General features: G+C 41.5%; 1 protein-coding gene across 4 annotated transcripts in view; it reads left to right on the top strand.

Moving 5' to 3' along the window:
- Positions 1 to 18,725, top strand: part of LOC124003382 (potassium voltage-gated channel subfamily KQT member 2-like) — an 84,841-nt gene that overhangs the window by 40,070 nt on the left and 26,046 nt on the right. For 2 of the 4 annotated variants that reach the window (XM_046311581.1, XM_046311583.1), the window contains exons 5-10: positions 2,651 to 2,776; positions 3,480 to 3,590; positions 3,827 to 3,922; positions 4,734 to 4,828; positions 13,915 to 13,983; positions 14,262 to 14,291. In XM_046311581.1, the coding sequence (XP_046167537.1) occupies positions 2,651 to 2,776; positions 3,480 to 3,590; positions 3,827 to 3,922; positions 4,734 to 4,828; positions 13,915 to 13,983; positions 14,262 to 14,291 (527 nt within the window). Of the gene's footprint in view, positions 1 to 2,650; positions 2,777 to 3,479; positions 3,591 to 3,826; positions 3,923 to 4,733; positions 4,829 to 13,911; positions 13,984 to 14,261; positions 14,292 to 18,725 lie in introns of all 4 variants that reach the window. The other 2 variants (XM_046311579.1, XM_046311582.1) reach the window with 1 other exon arrangement.

The raw sequence follows: 18,725 nt of genomic DNA, 5'->3' as shown, positions 1-18,725 counted from the left end.
CTGATGCAGGCTCTCTTACACGTTGTGTCCTCACAAACCTGGTACAGAAATCCACGTGAACCAGCCCAGAAAGTGGAGGCTATTTTTAGCCCAACTAATTCTGTTTGCTAGTTCGTTTTTGTCGTCTCAGCAGTTTCCCGTCTTTTCTAAACCAGCGCTTGCCACATGGGGAATAGGGAAGCTGTTGTGTCAGTGAGAAAAACCCAGTACATTTCTACGTGTCCTTTTTAGGTGTAAAAAAAAATCCCAACACTGAATGGATAAGCCAAGGAATCAGGGATAATTAACCACCATGTCTGTCTCTGTGATGTTGAGCTGTGCCTCTTTCCACACAGCCATCTGTCAGGGTCATGACTATTTTGACACATTGATGTTTCACATCCAGGATGCCCCCTCAATCACTCGTTCTTTCCTCTCTCTCTCACTCTCTCTCTCTGTTTCTCTATCTTTCTCCATCTCATCTCTGTCTCTCTGTCACTTATTCTGCCCTCTGTCTCTCTCCCTTTCGCTTACCTCCTCCCTCTCTCTCCATCTCATCCCCAATTCTGTCTCTCTCTCCATCTCATCCCCATGGTTAAATATGGTTAAATATGGATAACAGGGGGAGCTGCCTCAGCAGCCGGAATGATAGGGAATGCCAGGGAATGCCATTCTCTTTGAAGAGGGGCAAAGTGCCCATTTCTCAGAGTAGCCAACCACAGTATTTCCTTGTGTTGACTTCAGCACCAGTCCCTCAAACAAAGTGGACCTGATACTCTATCCAGCACTGGATCTTTTCTTACCAAATTATAACCTGACATATTTCTAGGTTACAACATTTGCTGGATTGAAAAACACATTTGGTTTCAGAGAATTTCCTGTGGTACAAAATCGGACTTTTAGTTTATGCATTTTGGGTTTACGGACAGGTTTTTATCGTGTTAGTCGCTGCTCAGTGATGCCCAATAAAAGGGTTGTTTCTCATCAATAGCAAAGCGTTGAGTTTTACAGCACTTTGACAATTGATATTGACCTTTGTTTCCCTCATGTAGGAACGTCACTAAAGGAGGTATTTACTCCTAAACCTCATTCTTTGGGTTGACCGTTTTATTGGAGGACATGGTCCCTCTGTGTATGTGAGTTGTAGGTCAAACCTATTACATCAGGTTGTTCTTATATTGATTAATCAATGGACTAATAGTGTTTACTATACCGTGTACACTGAGTGCACGAAACATTAGCAACACCTTCCTAATAATTGAGTTGCACCCCCTTTTGGCCTCAGAAAAGACTCAATTTGTCGGGGCATGGACTACGAGGTGTAGAAAGCGTTCCACATGGATGCTGGCCCATGTTGACTCCAATGCTTCCCATACATGCGTCAAGTTGGCTGGATGTCCTTTGGGTGGTTGACCATTCTTGACACACACGGCAAACTGTTGAGTGTGGAAAAACCCAGCAGTGTTGCAGTTCTTGAGACTCAAACCGGTGTTCCTGGCACCTGCTACCATACCCCGTTCAAAGGCACTTCAATATTTTGTCCTCTGAATGGCACACATACACAATCCATGTCTCAATTGTCTCGAGGATTAAAAATCCTTCTTTTAACCTGTCTCCTGCCCTTCACCTACACTGATTGTAGTGGATTTAACAGGTGACACCAAAAAAGGGACCATAGACTGACCAGGTGAAAGCTGTGTCATGGAAAGAGCAGGTGTTCCTAATGTTTTGTGCACTCAGTGTATGACCTCATGTAGCTGTGGCATTCTGTTCTCTCAATATTTGATCACGTAGGTGAATATAACAGTGATGACATGTCTTAGTTGCATCAATTGTTTTGGGACATGATACGGTGTGCAATAAATACTTTAATACACATTTAGGAACGGGTGTTGGGAACGCTTGGAGATGTTGGACTGTCCATTTAGACTATAGGAACTCATTCTTAGTGTATGACTCCTCTGGCAATTTCATTCATTTATAAATCCAATGTAACCACACTCCCATCCTCTTGTTCCATACAACCATTATTTTTTTATTTTTTGACTTTGTATCCCTTTCCACACTCACAGCCAGTGTCATCCCATAAAGGGTTGAAAATGTCAGATTTTGTCACTGATAAGTGCCTAAATTGCAATGCAGTGGCTGTACAGTGACTCCATTCCTGCCACTGATTAGGCCACTTCTACACATTTTGCTGTTGTGAGGGAAATGCTGTAAATCAATGTGTTCTGAAAGATGACACGTTGAGGATTATAATAAATACCATACAAACCAACCACACGCCCCCGTTAGTCCAAATGTGCACTTCACTTTTCCTTATTTAAAAGCTCATGTGATGTACAGTATCAACATTTATGATCGCTATGTTTGATCCGCAGTTACAAGGATGACATGCAGAATGCTTGTGCTTTTAATAGTCCTTCTTTTAGAAACGTTTACATTCGTCCCTCTCCATATAGGCCGATTTCCACGAGTGTAAAAGGTTAGGTTAATATTGCTTTGGTACTCTGGTCATAACGTAAATACGCGGTACCTGGCATATATTGATTTGATAAAGCAAGGTTTTCCTTGCTCATAAGTATTATTGCTTCGATACTCTGTCCCTGAACTAAATGAAGGAGCTACAGTATATTGTTTAGTCCTTCCTGACACCTTGACGTTTTTGCAGGAGCTGATCACAGCGTGGTACATTGGCTTCCTCTGCCTCATCCTGGCGTCCTTCCTGGTTTATCTGGCCGAGAAAGAGGACAACGACCAGTTTGAGACCTACGCAGACGCGTTGTGGTGGGGCCTGGTAAGTCATCACTCTAAGCCTTGTTTCACCGGTCCTCACAAACCACGCTCAGCTGTTGTTAATAGGACAATGTTAGCATGTCCCCCCAAAAAACACTCGGTGGCTGGACAGGAGATTGTCAGCAGGTCCCACAAAACACTCAGCGCTCATTTTTATAAGATAATTTCTGCAGGTCTCCACAAAACATTCAACACTTGTTTAAAGCCAAATATTTGCATGTCCCCATAAAAATACCCAGTGCTTGACAGAAGAATTTCATCATGTCCCCACAACCCAACATTTCTTAATAGGAACATTTCTATAGGTCCTCATAAAACACCCAGTATTTGTGTGAAATCTAAAGGATACTAGTGTGATTCAACTTTGGGACTTAACATGCCGGTGGTATTTAACCCACTTGTGTCACACTTCCACAATTACCATGAAAGTGAATTACATTTAATAGCTATTTTTTATTCAACTAGGCAAGTCAGTTTAGAACAAATTCTTATTTACAATGACGGCCAAACCCGGACAATGCTGGGCCAATTGTGTGCCGCCCTATCCCAATCACAGCCTGGATTCAAACCAGAGACTGTAGTGATGCCTCTTGCACTGAGATGCAGTGTCTTAGACCGCTGTGCCACTCGGGAGCCCAGATGAAGAAACACTTTGAATATTGATAAAAGATGTCATTCAAGATGTCTGCCGATTGCCTTCTCAGATCACCCTGACTACCATTGGGTATGGAGACAAGTTTCCCATAACGTGGAACGGGCGTCTTCTGGCCGCAACCTTCACCTTGATTGGAGTGTCTTTCTTTGCACTTCCAGCAGTAAGTTAAAGACTATTGATTTGTGAAGAAATGGCTGAGCTAACTTATTAATGTGCACTGAATGCAAGGGAATGGAGTGCTTATAGGAAACTCAGAATGAGAGCCTGAAGCATCTGCAATTTGATAGTCAAGTGTTACTCTGAAGTAACTCACTGGACTTGGCAATTTTAATTGTGAATTGATAATGTTTTCCAAAGGCTTGTTGTTGTGACTAATGGTTTCTCTGCATCTTTAAGGGGATCTTGGGCTCCGGCTTTGCCTTGAAGGTCCAGGAGCAACATCGACAAAAACACTTTGAGAAGCGTCGGAATCCTGCGGCAGGGCTTATTCAGGTGAACAAAGCAGGGCGCTTACCCACTCTAAAAAACAACAACATTTAGAGTGTTGGTATCCTGGTGGAGTACCTTAGACCATTACTGGGAATTTCACAATATACACTTTGATCTACAAGAGCTGAAAATAACGGTTTCAGGGTCCACTTTTCAAGACGCATTGTACATGATGTTTACCATGCTCACTTGTTTATATGTCGCAACAAGTCCCATGTGGCACACACCTTGTCACAATGCCTGGTACTCTAGTCCTTGGATCCTGGACCCACCTCTTAGTCGACTTCTATAATTCATTTTTGGGCAGTATTCTTTTTTCTCTTTTTTTTTTTACAAAAACCTAACACCCTTGCCTTTCTTGCACTTACACTCATGCCTTGTCTTTTCTAGCACTGACTTTGCTGATAGCTGCTTTATGTGGTTGTCACACCTCGCTACCTTAAAGTAACTCTCCAGCATTTCCAGATTTCTATGAAATACGACCTGTAATTAATTGCAATACGAGTGAAATAGTTTTCCTTCCAAAAAAAAGGTAATACTGTACACGTAAAGATTTGTATGATCTCGTTCATTTCAAAGCACTCTCAGAGCACCGAGATAGATAGCAGCAAAGTGAACATAAAGAAACCGCTGTATTCATTACCTACCCTTCAAAACCATGACCTGCTCTCTCTCGCTCGCGTTCTATTTTTCTTACTCCCATTCCCTCACTCTCTATTTGTCTCTATCTCTTCCATGTATTATTCATCCATATCTCTATCCTCTATTTAATCTCTCTCTCTCTCTCTCTGTCTCTTTCTCTCTCCACCCTCAGGCCGCGTGGCGCTTCTACGCCACCAATCTCACCCGGCCAGACCTGGAGTCGACGTGGGATTATTACGAGCGCACCGTGTCCGTGCCGATGTACAGGTATTGATCATATAGCAAATCAGCGGCAAGATTTACATTGGGCCTCTCTGCACCTCTCTAGTGTCCAGGATCGATCCCAGCTTTAACCTTTGCCCACTGCTTTTTCCCCCTCAAACTGAAGGTTAATGAAGCCGTCCAATCAGGATCTGCGTAGGGGCTAAGGGGCTGATGGATTCCTAGTCCAAGCCAATAGACTTTTACCTCATTTATAATAATAAATTCCATTTAGCAGCTTTTATCCGAGGTAACTCACAACAACCATGCGCTATCAGCTCAACCACAAAGGACCATGTGAATTAATTTCTAAATCATGACATTATTATTATTATTATTATTATTATCATTATTATAGAAATACAGTGCCTTCAGAAAGTATTTAACCCCTTGACTTTTTCCATATTTTGTTGTTACAACCTGAATTTATGTGATAGAAGATAACTGAGAATATATAAACAACATTGTAGTTACTCCACAATACTAACATGTATGACAGAGTGAAAAGAAGGAAGCCTGTACAGAATAACAAATATTAGAAAACATGCGTCTTGTTTGCAGTAAGGCACTAAAGTAATACTGCAAATAATTAGGCAAAGAAATTACATTTTGTCCTGAATACTATGTTTGGGGCAAATCCATAGAACACTTTATTTGTCACATTTTATTTGTCACATGCTTCAGGTGTAGACTATCAGTGAAATGCTTACTTGAGGGCACTTCACAACAATTCAGATAAATAAATAAGAGAAATAATAACAAAGAATAAATACACAATGATAACTTGGCTATATGCACAGGGTACCAGTACCGAGTCGATGTGCAGGGGCATGAGGTAGTTGAGGTAGATACAGTTGAAGTGGGAAGTTTTCACTTTAGCCAAATAAATTTAAACTCAGTTTTTCACAATTCCTGACATTTAATCCGATTAAACATTCCCTGTCTTAGGTCAGTTAGAATCACCACTTTATTTTAAGAATATAAAATGTCAGAATAACAGTAGAGAATCATTTATTTCAGCTTTTATTTCTTTTATCACATTCCCACTGGGTCAGTGGCTTACATACACTCAATTAGTATATGGTAGCATTGCCATTAAATTGTTTAACTTGTGTCAAACGTTTCGGGTAGCCTCCCACAAGCTTCCCACAATAAATTGGGTACATTTTGGCCCATTCCTCCTGACAGAGCTGGTGTAACTGAGTCAGGTTTGAAGGCTTCATTGCTCGCACACACTTTTCAGTTCTGCCCACACATTTTCTATAGGAATGAGGTCAGGGCTTTGTGATGGCCACTCCAATACCTTGACTTTGTTGACCTTAAGCCATTTTGTCACAACTTTGGGTGTATGCTTGGGGTCACTGTCCATTTGGAAGACCCATTTGTGACCAAGTTTTAACTTCATCATGATGCCATCTATTTTGTGAAGTGCACCAGTCCCTCCTGCATCAAATCACCCCCACAACTGCTTCATGGTTGGGATGGTGTTCTTCGGCCTCCCCCTTTTTCCTCCAGACATAACGATGGTCATTATGGCCAAACAGTTGTATTCTTGTTTCATCAGACCAGAGGATATTTCTCCAAAAAGTACAATCTTTGTCCCCATGTGCGGTTGCAAACCGTAGTCTGGCTTTTTTATGGCGGTTTTGGAGCAGTGGCTTCTTCCTTGCTGAGCTGCCTTTCAGGTTATGTCGATATAGGACTTGTTTTACTGTGGATATACATACTTTTGTACCTGTTTCCTTCAGCATCTTCACAAGGTCCTTTGCTATTGTTCTGGGATTGATTTGCACTTTTCGCACCAAGTACGTTCATCTCTAGGAGACAGAACGCGTCTCCTCCCTGAGCAGTATGACGGCTGTGTAGTCCCATGGTGTTTATACTTGCACACTATTGTTTTTATAGATGAACATGGTACCTTCAGGCATTTGGAAATTGATCACAAGGATGAACCAGACTTGTGGAGGTCTACAATTCTTTTACTGAGGTCTTGGCTGATTTCTTTTGATTTTCCCATGATGTCAAGGCACTGCGTTTGAAGGTAGGCCTTGAAATACATCCACAGGTACACCTCCAATTGACTCAAATGATGTCAATTAGCCTATCAGAAGCTTCTAATGCCATGACATAATTTTCTGGAATTTTCCAAGCTATTTAAAAGCATAGTCAACTTAGTGTATGTAAACTTCTGACCCACTGGAATTGTGATACAGGGAATTATAAGTGAAATAATCTGTCTGTAAACAATTGTTTGAAAAATGACTTGTGTCATGCACAAAGTAGATTTCCTAACCGACTTGCCAAAACTATAGTTTGTTCACAAATTTCTTGTTGAGTGGTTGAAAAATTAGTTTTAATGACTCCAACCTAAGTGTATGTAAACTTCCGACTTCAACTGTATGTAGATATAAAGTGCCTTCGGGAAAGTATTCAGACCCCTTGACTTCTGCCACTCTTTATGTTACAGCCGTATTCCAAAATTGATTAAATAAAACATTTTCCTCAGCAATGTACACACAATACCTCAAAATGACAAAGCGAAAACAGGTTTTTGAATTTGTATTTTTTTTTTTTTAAATAACGGATACCTTATTTACATGAGTATTCAGACCATTTGCTATGAGACTCGAAATTGAGCTCAGGTGCATCCTGTTTCCATTGATCATCCTTCAGATGTTTCTACAACGTGACTGGAGTCCACCTGTGGTAAATTCAATTGATTGGACATGATTTGGAAAGGTACACACCTGTCTAAATAAGGTCCCACAGATGTCAGGTCATGTCAGAGCAAAAACCAAGCCATGAAGTCGAAGGAATTATCCATAGAGCTTCTACAGCATTGAAGGTCCCCAAGAACAAAGTGGCCTCAATCATTCTTAAATGGAAGAAGCTTTGAACCACCAAGACTCTTCCTAGAGCTGGCCGCATGGCCAAACTGAGCAATCGGGGGAGAGGGGCCTTTGTGAGGGAGGTGACCAAAACTCGATGGTCACTGACAGAGCTCTATAGTTCCTCTGTGGATATGAGAGAAGTGTCTAGAAGGAACAACATCTCTGCAGCACTTCACCAATTGGGCCATTATGGTAGAGTGGCCAGACAGAAGCCACTCATCAGTAAAAGGCACAGGACAGCCCACTTGGATTTTGCCATAAGGCACCTAAAGACTCTCAGACCATGAGAAACAAGGTTATCTGGTCTGATGAAACCAAGATTGAACTCTTTAGCCTGAATGCCAAGCATCACTTTTGGAGGAAACCTGGCACCATCCCTACTATGAAGCATTGTGGTGGCAGTATCATGCTGTGGGGATGTTTTTCAGCGGCAGGGACTGGGAGAATAGTCAGAATCGGGGCAAAGATGAATGTAGGAAAGTACAGTGATCCTTGATGAAATCCTGCTCCAGAGCGCTCAGGACCTCAGACTGTGGGGGAAGGTTCACCTTCCAACAGGACAACGACCCTAAGCACACAGCCAAGACAACGCAGGAGTGGCTTCAGGACAAGTTTCTGATTGTCCTTGAGTGGCCCAGGCTGAGCCTGGGCTTGAACCTAATCCAACATCTCTGGAGAGACCTGAAAATTGAGCTTGAGAGGATCTGCAGTGAAGAATGGAAGGAAACTCCCCAAATACAGGTGGGCCAAGCTTGTAGCGTCATAGCCACGAAGACTCGATTCTGGAATCGCTGCCAAAGGTGCTTCAACAAAGTAAAGGGTCTGAATACTTATGTAAATGTGATATTTCAGTTCTTTATTTTAAATAAATGAGCAAAAATGTCTAAAAGCCTGTTTTTGCTTTGCCATTATGGGGTATTGTTTGTAGATTGATAAGAAAATAATTATGTACTGGACCATACGCACTAGCATCTAGGACCTGTTTCAAATGGTCACTTTTATGCTCAACATAAACACTTCATATGCGCACATGCTCCAGAATGGGAATAATATCCTTTCTATTTGATTCAGCTAAGTTCAGTTATATTGTTTTTAATATAAATCAATCAAATCAAATGTATTTATAAAGCCCTTTTTACATCAGCCAATTTTACAAAGTGCTCTACAAAAACCCAGCTTAAAACCCCAAACAACAAGCAATTCCGATGTAGAAGCACGGTGGCTAAGAAAAACTCCCTAGAAAGGCAGGAACCTAGGAAGAAACCTAGAGAGGAACAAGAGTCTGAGTAGTGTCCAGTCCTTTTCTGGCTGTGCCGGGTTGAGATTATAACAGTGCATGGCCAAGATGTTCAATCGATCATAGATGACCAGCAGGGTCAAATAATAATAGGTGCCGTAGAGCGAGAGAGTCGATAACAGCAGGTTCCGGACACGGTAGCATGTCCGGTGAACAGGTCAGGGTTCCATAGCCGCAGGCAGAACAGTTGAAACTGGATCAACAATATGACCAGGTGGACTAGGGGCAGCAAGGAGTCATCAGGCCAGGTAGTCCTGGGGCATGGTCCCAGAGCTCAGGTCCTCCGGGAGGGAGAGATAATTAGAGGGAGCATACTTCAATTCACACAGGATACCGGATAAGACAGGAGAAATACTCCAGATATAAGACCGACCCTAGCACCCCGACACAAACTATTGCAAACTGGAGGCTGAGACAGGAGGGGTCAGGGGACACTGGCCCTGTCCGAGAAAACCCCTGGACAGGGCCAACCAGGCAGTATATAACCACACCCACTTTGCTTAATCACACGCCCCCACACCACCAGAGGGATATCTTCAAGGGATATCTTCAACCACCAACTTAGCAGAAAAACTTTGAAATCAGCCCTTGCCTTAACAGGAAGGCAGTGTAGAGGCTAGCACTGGAGCAATATGATCTAATTTTTTGTCCAGATTCTAGCAGCCATGTTTAGAGCTAACTGAAGTTGATTTACTGCTTTATCCGGGTAGCCAGAAAGTAGAGAATTCCAGTAGTCTAGTCTAGAAGTGACAAAAGCTGATTTTTTTGCAATGTTAAGAAGATGGGAATAAAGCTGTCCTTGAAATAGTATTGATATGTTCGTCAAAAGAGAGATCAGGAACTCCGAGGTCCTTCACAGGTTTATTTGAGACGACTGTACAACCATCGAGATTAATTGTCAGATCCAACAGAAGTTCTCTTTTTTCTTGGGACATAGAACTAACATCTCTGTTTTGTCCGAGTTTAAAACTAAAACAATTACCGCCATTCACTTCCTTATGTCAGAAACACAGGCTTCCAGGAAGGGCAATTTTGGGGCTTCACCATGTTTTATTGAAATGTACAGCTGTGTATCATTCGCATAGGAATGAAAGTTAACATTATGTTTCTGAATGACATCAACAAGAGGTAAAATATATGGTGAAAACAATAGTGGTCCTAAAACGGAGCCTTGAGGAACACTGAAACATACAGTTGATTTGTCAGAGGACAAACCATCTACATAGACAAACTGATATCTTTCCGACAGATAAGATCTAAACCAGGCCAGAACTTGTCCTTGTATACCAATTTGGGTTTCCAATCTCTCCAAAATAATGTGGTGTCAAAAGCAGCATTAAGGTCTAGGAGCGTGAGGACAGATGCAGAGCCTTGGTCTGACGCTATTAAAAGGTAATTTACCACCTTCACGAGTGCAGTCTCAGTGCTATGATGGGGTCTAAAACCAGACTGAAGCGTTTCGTATAAATTGTTTGTCTTCAGATAGGCAGTGAGTTGCTGTGCAACAGCTTTTCAAATGTTTTTGAGAGGAAAGGGAGATTAGATAATTTTTCATTTTCTGGGTGAAGTTTTGGCTTTTTCAAGAGAGGCTTTATTACTGCCACTTTTAGTGAGTTTGGTACACATCCGGTGGATAGGGAACCATTGATTATGTTCAACATAGGAGGGCCAAGCACAGGAAGCCGCTCTTTCAGTAGTTTTGTTGGAATAGGGTCCAGTATGCAGCTTGAAGGTTTTGAGGCCATTACTATTTTCATGAATGTGTCAAGCGATATAGCATTAAAAAACTTTAGTGTCTCCCTTGATTCTAGGTCCTGGCAGTGTTGTGCAGACTCAGGACAACTGAGCATTGGAGAAATACGCAGATTTTAAAAAGGAGTCCGGTAAAATAATGGCACAGGACTTACAAGCATATCTTTTCAGCTAAATGAACAAGCCTATGGCATTGAGCATTGCCAGATAACATACAGTAGACCAACTCATATTCTGTTCTTATAAAATAAATTGTTATTCATATCATAATGTTTCTTTAGACCTGAATAAATAAATAATGGATTTATTGTGATGGTGTATATTAAATAGATTTATTAAACTTTTTAAATGTAGATGTTCAAAAGGTGCACATCGGCGGCTTGAATGCAGCTTGTATGGGGGGAGGCCTGTAGATAATTAACTTGTTTATGTTAATTACCAGGCTATTACTGTGAGACTGCCACAGCCCTAGATGGAGCCAGTCAAGATGCTCTCAATGGTGCAGCTGTAGAACTTTTTGAAGATCTGAGGGCCCATGACAAGTCTTTTCGGCCTCCTGGGGGGGAAGAGGCATTGTAGTACTTTCTTCACAACTGTGTTGGTGTTTGTGGACCATGATAAGTCCTTAGTGATGTTTGGACACCGAGGAACTTGAAGCTCGCGACCTGCTCCACTACAGCCTTCAATGTAGATGAGGGCGTGCTCGGCCCTCCGTTTCCTGTAGTCCACTATCAGCGCCTTTTGTCTTGCTGACGTTGAGGGAGAGATTGTTGTCCTGGCACTACACTGCCAGCTCACTGACCTCATCCCTATAGGCTGTCTCATTGTCAGTGATCAGGCCATCAGCAAACTTAATGATGGTGTTGGAGTCTTGCGTGAGCTCAGTTGGTAGAGCATGTCGCCAGGGTAGTGGGTTCGAACAGGTATGAGACTGTAAGTCAGGTCTGCTAAATGGCATTTATTATTATTTATTATTGGGTGACCATGCAGTCGTGGGTGAACAGGGAGTACAGGAGTGGATTAAGCATGCAATCCAAGGGGCCCCTGTGTTGAGAGTCAGTGTGGCGGATGTGTTGTTGCCTACCCTCACCACCTGGGGGCCCTGTCAGGAAGTCCAGGATCCAGTTGCAGAGGGAATGTGTTCAGTCCCAGGGTCCTGAGCTGCTTGGAGGGCAGTATGGTGTTGAATGCTGATATTACAGAATGGGAGAGGTTTAAAATGTCAGTGAAAACACTTGCCAGCTGGTCAACGCATGCTCTGAGTACGCATTCTGGTAATCCGTCTGGCCCTGCTGCCTTGTGAATATTAACCTGTTTAAAGGTCTTTCTCACATCGGCTACGGAGAGCGAGATCACACAGTCGTCCGGAACAGCTGGTGTTCTCATGCATGGTTGCTTGCCTCAAAGCGAGCATAGAAGAAATTTAGCTTTTCTGGTAGGCTCGCATCACTGGGCAGCTCACAGCTGGGTTTTCTTTTGTAATCTGTGATAGTTTGCAAACCCTGCCATATCCGAAGAGCATCAGAGCCGACGTATTAGGATTAGATCTAAGTCATGTATTGATTTGTATGTACATACGGTCACTGTGGGGATGACGTTGTCAATGTTAATGAAGTCTGTGACTGATTTGGTAATGTTATCAGATGAATCCGGAACATGTTCCAGTCTGTGCTATCGAAATAGTTCTGTAGCCTAACATTCGCTTCATCGGACCACTTCCATATTGAGCGCGTCACTGGTACTTTCTGTTTTGAGTTTTTGGTAGACCTTACTGTGAAATGCTTACTTACAAGCCCTTAACCACTAATGCAGTTTTAAGAAAATATAGTTAAGAACTGTGGTTAATGATCACTGTTCTGATGTCCTGGAGATGTTTTTGGTCATAGGAAATTATGGTAGAAATATCATATGCAAAAAAAGTTAAGATCAGCATAAAGAAAGCACACAAAACAGCAGAATTGGTCACCTATCCACTGCAGCACCATCTTATCATATTTGATATCCAGTAGCGCACGCACACAATCACACTCACCGTCGCTCTCTCTCTATCTTGCTCTCGCTTTCTTGGCATAGCACACACACACAGCACGGCATAACATTACACACAGACAGGCAGACAGGCAGACAGACAGACAGGCAGACAGGCAGACAGGCAGACAGACAGACAGACAGACAGACAGACAGACAGACAGACAGACAGACAGACAGACAGACAGACAGACAGACAGACAGACAGACAGACAGACAGACAGACAGACAGACAGACAGACAGACAGACAGACAGACAGACAGACAGACAGACAGACAGACAGACAGAAAAAAGACTGATGTTTTCCAATTTAATGAATTCTGGTTCATAACTTTAGTTAGTTTGTGACTATTTGGTCCCATGTGTGATGTCACAGGCTTGTCTAAGTGTATTGGTAGTGATTAGTCTTTGTTAATGTGAATGTTCTATGCCAGGTGTATAGATGGCTAACTTGAGCTTGAGTATTGATTGATTGCTGAAGGGGAAAAGGCAAACGGGCCTGCAACTGGGCCATATCTGATTGTCGCATAGTGGGCCCAAAGCCGAAGGACTGGGTACTTTTTACCTCATTTGCAGAGAAAGGTTTCCATTGGATAGCTACTGCAAGTCTTCGATAAATGAATGTGCCTGTCTCATAAAGAACAACAGGCTACTTTGAAAGTTGGGGTGTCAAATTGAATTCAAAGGCTGTATGACTACAGTGAAGTTTAATGAAACATTATATTACGTAAGACAAGTATCGTTTCCAAAACTTTGGACGATTAATGAATGGGATAGTAATTGCAGTTGTTTGTTACGGTGTCACATTCTCTTATCTGCATTCCCAAAAAAATATGAAAATGCCATCTTAGTTCTGGTTACAGGGCAATTGAAAACATCCTCACAGAATTCAAGCTCTTGCTAAGGAGGCATTTGAAATCAAGTAAAATTGAAATCTACTACCTACTACCCATAAATGGCCTACTACCCATAAATGGCAGTGATTGCATCGGGAATAATATACATTCATATAGAACATTTGAATCAAAACCAAGCCATTCTATATGCAGTAAAGCTGTGCTGGGGTGTTTTTCTCTTCTTCCTTATAACACCAACACATCTTTTGTCTTTTATTTATAAGTAGACTGATCCCGCCACTAAATCAACTGGATCTACTAAGAAATCTGAAGAGCAAGTCGGGACTGTCATTCAGGTCAGAAACAAAATCTGAATTCATCATTCATGGAAAATATAGTGTGTTACTATATCTATAAAAAATATAGCATCAATACTGCTATATCAGATTTGACAGATTATTGACAAAATTGTGTGTGTGTGTGTGTGTGTGTGTGTGTGTGTGTGTGTGTGTGTGTGTGTGTGTGTGTGTGTGTGTGTGTGTGTGTGTGTGTGTGTGTGTGTGTGTGTGTGTGTGTGTGTGTGTGTGTGTGTGTGTGTGTGTGTGTGTGTCTTTTGTGTTTCCTGACCAAACAGGAAGGAACCCCAACCGGAGTCCTCCCCAAGGTCAGTATCAAAACATAATTTTACAACGAGGTCAAAATAATCTATTTCACTCATCTCCAACCCAAATTTCTGGTCAGTTCCAAAGTCTACACTGAACCTGAAGACTGTTCAAAACAGTCACCAACGTTGAGAGTACCAGCCATGTCACTGAGGTGACCAACACTCGACCAAACAAGTCCTACTGTTTCTAGTTTATCACATATGGACTATTTCACGGTTATATGGTCAGGTGCAGCAAAGAGTAACATAAGAAAGCGTAAACTGGCCCAGAATAGAACAGCACACCTTGCCCTTCACTGTACTTAGTGGGTTCATATCAACACTATGCAAATTTAACGCAACGCACAATGTTACAGTGCTTTCACACCTCTTGACTTTTTCCACATTTTGTTGTGTTTACAGCTTGAATTGAAAATGGATTAAAATTCATTTTTTTGTCACACACATTACCCCATAATGTCAAAGTGGAATTATGTTTTTCAAAACAAAACATTAACAAATGAATAGAAATGTAAAGCTGAAATGTCTTGAGTCAATAAGTATTCAACACCCTTGTTTTGGCAAGCCTAAATAAGTTCAGCAGTAAAAATATGCTTAACAAGTCACATAATAAGTTGCACTGACTCACGCTGTGTGCGATAATAGTGATTGACATGATTTTTGAATGACTTTCGCATCTCTGTACCCCACACAAACAATTATCGGTGAGGTCCCTCAGTCGAGCAGTGAATTTCAAACACAGATTCAACCTCAAAGACAAGGGAGGTTTTCCAATTCCTCGCAAAGAAGGGCACTTATTGGTAGTAAAAATGTAAAAAGCGGACATTAAATATCCCTTTGAGCATGTTGAAGTTATTAATTACAGTCGTGGCCAAATAATAATAAATAATAATAATATATGCCATTTAGCAGACGCTTTTATCCAAAGCGACTTACAGTCATGTGTGCATACATTCTACGTATGGGTGGTCCCAGGGATTGAACCCACTTCCCTGGCGTTACAAGCGCCATGCTCTACCAACTGAGCTACAGGACCACATCTCAAATGTTTTGAGAATGACACAAATATTAATTCCCACAAAGTTTTCTGCTTCAGTGTCTTTAGATATTTTTGTCAGATGTTACTATGGAATACTGAAGTATAATTACAAGCATTTCATAAGTGTCAAAGGCTTTTATTGACCATTTCATGAGGTTGATGTACAGAGTCAATATTTGCAGTGTTGACCCTTCTTTTTCTAGACCTCTGCAATCCGCCCTGACTGATTGCAGCCCATTCTTGCATAATCAATGTTTGGAGTTTGTCTTCATTTGTGGGTTTTTGTTTGTCCACCCGCCTCTTGTGGATTGACCACATATTCTCAATGGGATTAAGGTCTGGGCCACTTAGTTATCACTTTTAGTTTCACTTATGGCAAGGTGCTCCATTATGCTGGAAAAGGCATTGTTCGTCACCAAACTGTTCCTGGAAGGTTGGGAGAAGTTGCTCTCAGAGGATGTGTTGGTACCAATCTTTATTCATGGCTGTGTTCTTAGGCAAAATTGTGAGTGAGCCCACTCCCTTGACTGAGAAGCAATCCCACACATGAATGGTCTCAGGATGTTTTACTGTTGGCATGACACAGGACTGATGGTAGCGCTCACCTTGTCTTCTCCGGACAAGCTTTTTTCCAGATGCCCCAAACAATCGGAAAGGGGATTCATCAGAGAAAATTACTTTACCCCAGTCCTCAGAAGTTCAATCCCAGGACCTTTAGCAGAATATCAGTCTGTCCCTGATGTTTTTCCTGGCGAGAAGTGGCTTATTTGCTGCCCTTCTTGACACCAGGCCATCCTCCAAAAGTCTTTGCCTCACTGTGCAACACATTACTGAGTACCATTCATATTTCCAAGCATAGTGGTTGCTTTATCATGTTAGCAGTATGCTTGTAATCGTTATAAGGACAGGCACATTTTTCAGGATGAATAGAAACGTAATAGAGCCAAGCACAGGCAAATTCCTAAAGAAAAACCTGGTAAAGTCTGCTTTCCACGAGACAATGGGAGATATATTCACCTTTCAGCAGGACAATGACCTAAAACACGAAGCCAAATCTACACTGGAGTTACTGAAGAAGAATGTTGGCCGTGTTACAGTTTTGACTTAAATCTACTTTAAAATCTATTGCAAAACCTGAAAATGATTGTTGAGCAATGATCAACAACCATTTTGTCAGAGCTTGAAGAATGTTGCACAATCCAGGTGTGGAAAACTCTTAGAAATGTACCCAGAAAGACTCACAGCTGTAATCACTTCTAAAAGTGCTTCTACAAAGTATTGACTCAGGGGTGTGAATAATTACAGTGCCTTGCGAAAGTATTCGGTCCCCTTGAACTTTGTGACCTTTTGCCACATTTCAGGCTTCAAACATAAAGATATAAAACTGTATTATTTTGTGAAGAATCAACAACAAGTGGGACACAATCATGAAGTGGAACGACATTTATTGGATATTTCAAACTTTTTTAACAAATCAAAAACTGAAAAATTGGGCGTGCAAAATTATTCAGCTCCTTTACTTTCAGTGCAGCAAACTTTCCCCAGAAGTTCAGTGAGGATCTCTGAATGATCCAATGTTGCCCTAAATGACTAATGATGACAAATACAATCCACCTGTGTGTAATCAAGTCTCCGTATAAATGCTCCTGCACTGTGATAGTCTCAGAGGTCTGTTAAAAGCGCAGAGAGCATCATGAAGAACAAGGAACACACCAGGCACGTCCGAGATACTGTTGTGAAGAAGTTTAAAGCCGGATTTGGATACAAAAAGATTTCCCAAGCTTTAAACATCCCAAGGAGCACTGTGCAAGCGATAATATTGAAATGGAAGGAGTATCAGACCACTGCAAAACTACCAAGACCTGGCCGTCCCTCTAAACTTTCATCTCATACAAGGAGAAGACTGATCAGAGATGCAGCCAAGAGGCCCATGATCACTCTGGATGAACTGCAGAGATCTACAGCTGAGGTGGGAGACTCTGTCCATAGGACAACAATCAGTTGTATATTGCACAAATCTGGCCTTTATGGAAGAGTGGCAAGAAGAAAGCCATTTCTTAAAGATATCCATAAAAAGTGTTTTTAAAGTTTGCCACAGGCCACCTGGGAGACACACCAAACATGTGGAAGAAGGTGCTCTGGTCAGATGAAACCAAAATGGAACTTTTTGGCAACAATGCAAAACGTTATGTTTGGCGTAAAAGCAACACAGCTCATCACCCTGAACACACCATCCACACTGTCAAACATGGTGGTGGCAGCATCATGGTTTGGGCCTGCTTTTCTTCAGCAGGGACAGGGAAGATGGTTAAAATTGATGGGAAGATGGATGGAGCCAAATACAGGACCATCCTGGAAGAAAACCTGATGGAGTCTGCAAAAGACCTGAGACTGGGACGGAGATTTGTCTTCCAACAAGACAATGATCCAAAACATAAAGCAAAATCTACAATGGAATGGTTCAAAAATAAACATATCCAGGTCTTAGAATGGCCAAGTCAAAGTCCAGACCTGAATCCAATCGAGAATCTGTGGAAAGAACTGAAAACTGCTGTTCACAAATGCTCTCCATCCAACCTCACTGAGCTCGAGCTGTTTTGCAAGGAGGAATGGGAAAAAATTTCAGTCTCTCAATGTGCAAAACTGATAGAGACATACCCCAAGCGACTTACAGCTGTAATCGCAGCTAAAGGTGGCGCTACAAAGTATTAACTTAAGGGGGCTGAATAATTTTGCACGCCCAATTTTTCAGTTTTTGATTTGTTAAAAAAGTTTGAAATATCCAATAAATGTCGTTCCACTTCATGATTGTGTCCCACTTGTTGTTGATTCTTCACAAAAAATACAGTTTTATATCTTTATGTTTGAAGCCTGAAATGTGGCAAGAGGTCGCAAAGTTCAAGGGGGCCAAATACTTTCGCAAGGCACTGTATGTTAAGGAGATATTTCTGTATTTAATTTTCAATATATGTGCAAAAATGTTTTTGTAGATGGGCTGTAACACAACTAAATGTGGAATAAGTCAAGGGGTATGAACACTTTCTGAATGATTTTTATATAGAGACATGGTCACATGGAACTCCCATCTCATTTTACAATCTGCAAAATGAGCTTTAAAAAACAAATAAAACAGTACCACATGACCCACGCCTCTCCCCGCTCTGACCTAAATAACTTGTTTGTATATACAGTGCACCCCTTAACTTTTAACCACATTTTGTTACATTACATCCTATTCCAAAATTGATTTAATATTTTTTTGCCCTTCTCAATCTGCACACAATAGCCCATAATGACAAAGCGAAAACATGTTTAGACATTTTTGCAAATGTTTTGCATAGAAAAAAAACAGAAATAGCTTATTTGCATATGTTTTCAGACCCTTTGCTATGAGA

The sequence above is a fragment of the Oncorhynchus gorbuscha genome, linkage group LG18 (genome assembly GCF_021184085.1).
Source record: "Oncorhynchus gorbuscha isolate QuinsamMale2020 ecotype Even-year linkage group LG18, OgorEven_v1.0, whole genome shotgun sequence".
NCBI classification, from domain to species: domain Eukaryota; kingdom Metazoa; phylum Chordata; class Actinopteri; order Salmoniformes; family Salmonidae; genus Oncorhynchus; species Oncorhynchus gorbuscha.
Note: the sequence above shows the minus strand (reverse complement) of the source record. Positions and strands in the feature narration are given on the sequence as shown.